Below are 8802 nucleotides of genomic sequence, written 5' to 3'. Positions count from 1 at the left end.
GTCCGAGGCGGCCGCCGCACCCGGAGTCTGCGGCGCTGGCCGGGGAGTTCCCGGTGAGGCGACCCTGTTTCAGGGCGACAGCGGGTTAGGGGCTCCCAGCGGTGGCCACCGGCCAGGGAGTCCCACGCCCCAGCCCGCCGCTCCTCTAACAAAAGAATTCAGAAAAACGCGGCGCACCGGCTTCCCGCCGGGGTTGAAGTCCGGGCCTCGCATCCCTGGAGTGGGGAGGTGGGTGGAAGACGCCTGTCCCCGTGAGGGGGTGCGGAGACAGTTCGGTGGGCTCCGGATCCCCTCTCCGCGCCCCGGAGCTGAGGCCACTCCTCGAGGAAACATCTGTGTTCTCCCCCCACCCCACCCCCGCTTCTCCTCGACCACCATCGGAGAATGGCCCTTCCCCATCTCAGGACCCTGCTTGCTTCTCTCCATAGCCCTTGTCAAGACCGGTCCTTACGTTATTTATTATTTAATTAATTTAAAAATTCACTAATTATTATTTATTTTTGTCTTTTTTTTTACAGCGTGTCTCCCCCGCTGAAATGTAGGCTCCAGGAGGGAGGGACTTTGTTTTGTCCACTGTTGTAGTCACAGTTATTTTAACAAATAGTTTCGGAGGGCCTTTCCAAGCCCTGCAAGGGGCTGGATATTGGGGGTTACACTGGGAGACATTCTGGGGCTGGGGACAGCGGTGTAAACACAAAGGAAATCATTGCGGGATGAAAACAGAAGTGAGGGGGTTGCTGGTTGGGTCACCTTAGATCAGAGCACCTTCGTGATCAGTACCACCTTAGACATAGTGATCAGGACAGGCCTCTCAGATTAGCTTACTTGAAGACCACAAATAAACTGTGACAAGTGCTAGAAGGGAAAAGCAAGAAGCCATGAGGGCATTTAACTCTGACCTAGCATTAGAGGGCAGGGCAGTGAGGTCTGAACAGTGATGGTCAGGACAATGGGACTCAGCTCCTTAAATTGCCCGTAAGTTCAGGGCCTGGGTGGTCCTGTGGTGGTTGGGGGGGCGATTATCAGGGGTCAGGGAAGGCTTCCTGGAGGAGGTGGTGGTTTCATTTGGCCCCAAAGCCTGAGTAGGAGTTTTCATCCTTTAGGATGAGTTGACTGGGTTTGAGAATTCTTTTGCAGGTGTCCCAGAAACCACGTGGTCAAAGGGCTGAGACGTGTGGCCAGACAAGAGAGGCCCCTGCCTTTGCCCAGTGAGCTCTGCTGGTAAGTGGGTCATTGCCAAGACTTGCCCCCAAAGGGTGGGAGGGAATCAGGAGACCAAGCTCCGCTTCTCGCTGGCTGTGTGACCGTGGGCAGTTCACCTTCACTGTCCTGACCTCAGTTTTCTGTGAGTCAGGAGGACAGTTGGATGAGATGCCACTTGTGACCTGTGGGGCACCAACGTTTAGTGGTTGAGGTTGATCCTACTCAGCCGTGCCCTGTGTTTGTACTTCGCTCTTATTTACTGAGCTGGTCCCTGTCTGAACCCACAATGATGGAGGAATGAGGCAGGCCTGCCCCACCCCAGCCCTATCTGGCCCTGAAGGCTACTAAAGGACAGCTGTGCCATTAACAAATGAGAGGCCAGCAGGGGTCCACAGGGCTCACAGAAACCCTGGATGTTTGGCTTCAGGGCTGGAGCTAAGGGGCCCTCAGATTAGGGGATGGTTTAAGCACAATGTTTTTTATGAGTTTGGGGTCCATTTCAGCTCAGCTGATGCCTTTTCCTTTGGGTTTTAAACAGCTCTGTCAAAGCCCTGCCATACCTCCTGGTCTGATACAATCACATCATCCTTTTCTCTGAGTCCTCTGATGTCCAGTTTTTTGCATGACCCTCACAATAGCCCTTTGAGAGAAAAGGCAGGGGAGACTAGTCCATTTCACAGATGAAGACACTGAGAGCCTCAGGGCACAGCAAGTGAGAAGAGCCCACAGCCCTGGGGCCCAGGTTTTTCCAGAGCCAGTGCTCTTTTTCCCACAGGGACACAAGGGCTGCCTCCCTCTGATCTGTGTCTACCTCTCTCACCTCACAGTTCTTATGCGAGCCATGAAGCTGAACGAGAGGAGTGTGGCCCACTACGCCCTGAGCGACTCCCCAGCAGACCACGCAGGCTTCCTGCGCACTTGGGGGGGCGCAGGGACTCCACCCACCCCCAGTGGCACTGGCCGAAGGTGCTGGTTTGTCCTTAAAGGCAACTTGCTGTTCTCCTTTGAGAGTCAAGAGGGCCGGGCCCCACTGAGCCTAGTGGTGCTGGAGGGCTGCACAGTGGAGTTGGCCGAGGCTCCCGTACCTGAAGAGTTTGCCTTTGCCATCCGCTTCGACGCCCCTGGAGTGCGCCCACACCTGCTCGCGGCAGATGGGCCAGCTGCCCAGGAGGCCTGGGTGAAGGCACTGTCCAGGGCAAGCTTTGGCTACATGCGCCTGGTGGTGCGTGAGCTGGAGAGCCAGTTGCGTGATGCCCGCCACAGCCTGAACCTGCATCGCCACTCATCCTGGAAGGCCATTACCAGCCGCTGTAAGCCCCAGGCTTCTGACCACTGGTCTGCTGGTCTGGAGAACGGTCACTCCCTCTCCAGAGATTGCAGCCCTATGGCCTTGGTGGAAGAAGGGGGCAGCAGGCCAGCAGGGCGGGGCTTGGCCGAGTGGGAGTTGCAGGGCCCTGCCAGCCTCCTCCTAGGCAGGGGGCAGAGCCCCGTGTCCCCTGAGACTTCCTGCTTCTCTACTCTACATGACTGGTATGGCCAGGAGATTATGGAGCTGAGGCGGGTGTGGCTGCAGAGTACCCAGGGGAGCCAGCCAGAATGTGAGGAACGGGATAGGCCCTGAGCCTGGGCCCTTCGGGTTCAGCCCTTGTCCTGCAGGTCAGGACACCAGGGCCAGTGCTTTTTCAAGAGTTTAATGTTTACTGGTTTCTGAAGTTGCTGTTGGATGTGAGTTCTCCCCTTCCTATTTTTAGGCTTGCTCCAGGTTCCAAATCCACCCTCACACCTAGAGGGGACTGAGGAATCATTAACTTTCAACCCCTTTATTTCCTGAGGGCCAGAGAGGAGAGGTGGCTTGCTCAGCAGCCACAGACCTAGGTCTCCTGACTGCCCCTCTCTTAGGGGATATTAATGAAATGGAGGAAGTGGGGAATATTACATGACCACAGGCCGCTCTGCCTTTCACCTACACACGATTCTACAGACACAATTTCCAACATGGGGAATCTTGTATAAATACCAGAAGTTGGCTGCAGTGTTGGCTTGAGGGACTGATATTGTCAGAAAAAGTGGATTTACTGTGTTATGGGGCTTTCTGGAGCCCGGCTCATCCTGAGTGATGAGAAGATTGGGCATGGGACCCCCACTCTGCAATTTGGACAGGACCCTTTGGAGGGAGAGGGCACTTGGCCAGTCAAGAGGGATTTATCCTGCTCCGAAAGTGTTAGGGCCCCATCTTCTTTCCCTGGCTGCCCTGTCAACAGATGGTGCTTGGTCATTGCCCCAGGAGGGCCAGTAGCTTTTATATGTCAGCAGAAATCCTTCCTGTACTGTGTCCTCAGCTGCCAAGTGGGAAGCTGAAGTGGGGAGGCAGTGAGGATCCCTGGGAAAGCCAGTTTCTTACTTTGGTTTTCAGTCCTGGGCCTCTAGGAGCTTGGGCACAGGCTTCCTGGCACGCTGTGATAAACTCTTCTCTCTTGGCTGGACCCCCAGAGAGATGCTCCTCATCCTGAAACCCCCTAGGAACTCGTGCACAGTCTTGCTTGGCACCCAGTGTGTGCCTGCCAAGATCCTCTTGTTCCTACTCTCACCAGCATGGTGCCAAGCATTTGCTTTATCGATTGTTCTGAGAGGAAAAGTGGCTGGTTGGACAGAGCCAGAGGCCAGATCAGCCTGATAGCCTAGGGGTGTGGTGGCAGTGGCTGGATGGAAGATGCAGAGCCTGGTCCAGTCATCCCCCTCCTCCGATATACACAATCTCCCCCTTCTTAGCCTCTCTCCCTTATTGGGGCCTTGGACAGCCTGAGCTAGAGGCTTCGGCTCAGAGCCTCTTAAGTCCAGGAGGCTGACATGCCGTCCAGGGTCCTGGACCAGTTCCTAGGAAGCCAGGCCTGTTTCCCAAGAATAGGGGCCACCTCCCCAGCCCTGTATGGGAGCCCCACAGCCCTGATGCGCCTTGTTTGATACACAGACACTACGGGCTTTTTGTTATCTTGCTTATTGTCACAGTGCTTTTTATACGATTAAAACATTATGTTTTTTTATTACTTATTTTGGCTCAAGTTTACTTTAGCAATCACCTGGACAGTTTGTGTGAAAGCCCCCATTTTTCCCCTTTTCAGATATATTTTCCATTTAGCTATACATAACATACCTTGGCATGAAATAAAATTCCAAAATCATTCAAGTAGCACAAGCAACAAATTTGTATTTTTTAATTGTTTTTAAAAATACAATAGTTTGAAGTTCAATTAAAGTGGTTTCTCATTTCAACAACCCCCTGCTCTGCCACGCCCTGGCGGTCCTGGGTGCCGCAACGATGACAGAAATCTGAAGGCTTCACAAGGACAACGCCAGTCAGGTGGCCCCGCCCACCAGGCCCGGAATGAGGGCTGTACCAGGCCCTTGGCGTCATCTTCCTGACGTCACCATGTCGGGCCGCAACAGGAACTAGGCGCATTGCGCAAGTCTGTGAGCTGGACCTCTCGTCTGATCCCTAAAGCCTCGCGAGGCTTCGGGCGGCGTTCTTCCCGAGAGCGGCACGGAGCCGGGTGGTGGGGGGCAGGTACCCGGACGAGGGGGGAGCTGGGAGATGGCGTCCGGAGCGAGTCGCTGGCTGGCGTTGGCACCCGTCGGATCTGGGGCTTTCCGGAGCGGGCTGAGCCTGGGGAAAGGTGGCGATGTCTCCGCCGGACGGGGCGGCTTAGTTCGGAGTCTGGTACCATCGAGGTCAGTCATCGTTACTCGCAGCGGCGCCATTTTGCCCAAACCGGTGAAAGTGAGTGTCTGCCTGGAGGCGGGGCGAAGGGGCCGAGGACAGTCATTGTGGGGAGTGTGTGCGGGCTCACGCTGATTGATAGGAGCAAAGGCCAGTCGAACGACCGCCTTAGACCGGAAGACGGATCAAGGACAAAGTGTTGCGCTGATGGCGCTGCTAATTTTGACAAATGGGAAGAAATGGTCGGGTTAGATCCGGGAGTTGAGCAGGGTGCGTGGAGACAGACGGGGGGCAAGAGCAGAGAAAGACGGCACTTAGCACTAGCTCATCGTGAGGAGTGCGGTGCCCTGGCTCTCCGGAGCCACAAGACTCCGCTTTATGCATCCAGTATAGACAAGTCATGTAACCTCTCTACCATAGAGTTGATGGGATGAAAAACGAATTGTGGAATGATTTTGTAAATAAAGGGTAAGTGGGACAGACCTTATCTTTTTGCGAGTTTTGACCTAGTATTTAATTTCATGTGATTGGGTGTGCAGAGAATTATTACCATCAGTGTTTTTACAAATGAAGAATCTGGGGCCAGACTAGTGAAGTCAGTGTCCAAAGCTAGCAGCTGACTTAGGTTCCGGAACTCAGATTTCCTGCTGGTACAACTCCCATCAGATCCTATTTTTTCCCACCACTGTGTTATCATATGCCCTCAGTACCCTTGGAGTTTTCTCAGTAAAATAGGAACAGCCCCTTATGCCAAGTAAGTTTGCTTTTTGACTCCAGCGCTGTGTGAGACTTACAAAACATTCTTTAAAAGCTAGTCTGGCCGACGCAAGCTCACACAAGGGGAGTTCAGGGTTGTTTCACAGCAGGAAGCACGGTCATGTTGGGGAAGAGCTGCTTTTAAAGAGGCACAACTGAAGAGAAAAAACAACTTTTTTTTGAAACTCCGTAGGAAGATATGAGAGGAAATGTTGAAATTTTACTGAAACTCCGCCAGTGCATTTAAATAGCTAGTCTTTTAATATAAAGACATGTTCAATTTTCAAAACATATTTCTAAAATTTAATGTAGTGAAATCAAATTTCTCAGGCATCAGGGAACCAGTTAAAGAACTGTATAGAATATCCCTTCACTGTACATGTTCATTTTTTTGTAATCTGTTTTCATGTATTTAGTAGTTTATTCAAGGAGAGCTGAACTCTATTCCCTAGTCCAGCTCGTAGTACTTTCTCACCTGTTTATGAGTATCTGCAAGTAATTAATAGGTTGTGCCCTAACTTTTAGATGTCCATGAATGCCTTGTACTTTTCTTACAAGTGCACAGTTTGATGGCCATAAAATCACTTTATCTCTTCTTGTGATTTTTTTTCTTGCTCTGAACTTTTCCAAGGACTTTAAAATCAAGTTGCATGGATCTCAGGTCCACAGGAGGGAATGCTCCTGAGAGGGCCAGGCCTTCTGTGGTCCTACTGGAGTGGGCTCTGACGCTCACAGCCACCACTTTGACCCTCTGCAGATGTCCTTCGGCCTTCTCCGTGTGTTCTCCATTGTGGTCCCCTTTCTCTATGTCGGGACGCTGATTAGCAAGAACTTTGCTGCGCTGCTTGAGGAGCATGATATTTTTGTCCCAGAGGATGATGATGATGACGACTAATAGGTAAGACTTGCTTTTGATGCAGCTGTGATGCAGTTTGGCCTGGTAGCAGAATCTGAACATTCGAAGCAGAAGCACAGACTTTTAATGCACTGACTCTTGGTGACTAATGTTTTTATGTCACCTTTTCCCTATGCTGGATGAAGGAAACTATCTTATTGACTTACAGATTCACTGGCGTCTCTTCCAACCAGGTTGGATCGCAGCCAGCCTTTTCTATTTGCCCTTTTATGTACACTCAATTTTCTCAACCCACAAATATTCTTGACAATTTAATATGCCTTACACACCCACCACAAACAACTTCATTTCACCAGCTCCACATTGAAATTTAGGAAGTGCAGGCCCTCATCAGTGAGCTCTGGTTACCAAGCTCTGCACCGGCACAGCCTGTACACGGGCACTGCCGCCTGGTTCATACACTGCTCACAAACCCTTCCCCTGTGCCAGTTCCATCCAGCTGTCTTGTGCTGACTTCCTGTGCCCTAATGCAGCCAGTTCCATCCAGCTGTCTTGTGCTGACTTCCTGTGCCCTAATGCAGCCAGTTCCATCCAGCTGTCTTGTGCTGACTTCCTGTGCCCTAATGCAGCCAGTTCCATCCAGCTGTCTTGTGCTGACTTCCTGTGCCCTAATGCAGCCAGTTCCATCCAGCTTTCCTGTGCTGACTTCCTGTGCCCTAATGCAGCCCTAATGGCTGCATTACCGTTATAAACAAGGACCCTCCTGACGCTTTAGTGTGGCATTTAAGGTTTGCGATGATCTGGTCACACCTGTTCTTCCAGCCTTATCTTCCATATTCCCAACCACATACCTATCCCCAATATTCACTATCTCTTGAGTTACTCTCTTGCCCACTCCCAGTGGCCCATTATTCCTCCCAATTGAAAGATTGTTTCCCACTGCTCTCATTTCCACCAATTCTTCATTATCTTTGATGAAGTCTTTCCTCCGTTTGAAAGTGACTGCTCTGTCCCCTAACTGACCAGTACCTCTTGTGACAGTCAGTATTATATGCTTAAGATATACCCTAAACTCTACTTGACCATATTCTTGCTGCAGGGAACAGGTCTTTTTTTTTTTTGTGGTACGCGGGCCTCTCACTGTTGTGGCCTCTCCTGTTGCGGAGCACAGGCTCCGGACGCGCAGGCCCAGTGGCCATGGCTTACGGGCCTACCGGCTCCGCGGCATGTGGGATCTTCCCGAACCGGGACACGAACCCGTGTCCCCTGCATCGGCAGGCAGACCCTCAACCACTGCGCCACCAGGGAAGCCCTGGAACATGTTTTTTTATACCTTTAGGCCCCCAGTGCCTGGTCTCTGGTGAATGTTCAGTATATATATGAATGAATAATTGAACGTACTCAAAACTGCCTATCTCCTGCCATGTTTGGTAGAACCACTGTATGGAATTCTTTCAGTATATGGTAAGAGGACGGCTCTGTCACCCAACTGACTGCTGCTTTCCTTTCTTGCAGGGTGTGGAGAAGTATAGAAAGGAGAAAGCCCTAACTTAAGAAATGGTGATGCTCGCAGCCTCTCCTCCTTCCCTATCAGCAGATGGGCCCAGGGAAAGCCCTCAGCTTCCCAACCCCAGTGAAGCCTCCTGCATGGTCTGTGACCATAGCTCAGATCCCCAGGCTCCGGGAGGTTCCTGGAGATGTGCTAGCCACTGAGCATAATCAAATTATGAATAAACATAATAAACCTCAGCTCTGTATGACTGAGTGATGGCTGAAGTTTCTCAATACAAGTAGGCTCTAGTTGCAGTTTCTTCACCCTGCTGTCCTATCTGTATCAGCTGAACAAATACAACCCAGGGCCTCCAGGCCCCTATGGATCCACAAAGTAATCATGGGGACCTGGGACCAATCTTCGTTTACAAAAGCCCAATGGCTGCATAGGCTAACTAAAGGCTCAGCTTTTGTGCTGAGTAACACTGGCTAGTTATCCCATGCAATCAGAAGAAGCTTTGATTGTTTAAAACTCCTTGAGAAATACCACTTTTTAGAATTCTTTCAAAACTTGGATTCCTTAGATGAAAAAAAAATAAAGGGCAAGAGAAAACCAAATACCGTATGCTAACACATATACATGGACTCTAAAAAAAAAAATGGTCATGAAGAACCTAGGGGCAAGACGGGAATAAAGACACAGACCTACTAGAGAATAGACTTGAGAATACGGGGAGGGGGAAGGGTAAGCTGGGACAAAGTGAGAGAGTGGCATGGACAT

General features: G+C 51.1%; 2 protein-coding genes across 2 annotated transcripts; both read left to right on the top strand.

Moving 5' to 3' along the window:
* Positions 1–7: 7 nt before the first annotated feature.
* Positions 8–4375, top strand: PHETA2 (PH domain containing endocytic trafficking adaptor 2). Its single transcript, XM_024737624.1, has 3 exons — positions 8–53; positions 1138–1221; positions 2031–4375. Exon 3 carries the CDS (start codon positions 2036–2038, stop codon positions 2822–2824), a length of 789 nt encoding a protein of 262 aa, XP_024593392.1. The 5' UTR covers positions 8–53; positions 1138–1221; positions 2031–2035; the 3' UTR covers positions 2825–4375.
* A 283-nt stretch (positions 4376–4658) lies between these two features.
* On the top strand, positions 4659–8294 carry SMDT1 (single-pass membrane protein with aspartate rich tail 1). The gene is made up of 3 exons (XM_024737625.1): positions 4659–4978; positions 6432–6572; positions 8046–8294. Exons 1-2 carry the CDS (start codon positions 4793–4795, stop codon positions 6567–6569), a joined length of 324 nt encoding a protein of 107 aa, XP_024593393.1. The 5' UTR covers positions 4659–4792; the 3' UTR covers positions 6570–6572; positions 8046–8294.
* The last annotated feature ends 508 nt before the right edge of the window (positions 8295–8802 follow it).

Source organism: Neophocaena asiaeorientalis, unplaced genomic scaffold, assembly GCF_003031525.2.
Source record: "Neophocaena asiaeorientalis asiaeorientalis breed wild unplaced genomic scaffold, Neophocaena_asiaeorientalis_V1.1 scaffold242, whole genome shotgun sequence".
Classification (NCBI taxonomy): Eukaryota; Metazoa; Chordata; class Mammalia; order Artiodactyla; family Phocoenidae; genus Neophocaena; species Neophocaena asiaeorientalis.
The sequence above is the reverse complement of the archived record's forward strand: the minus strand, read 5'-3'. Positions and strand labels throughout refer to the sequence as shown.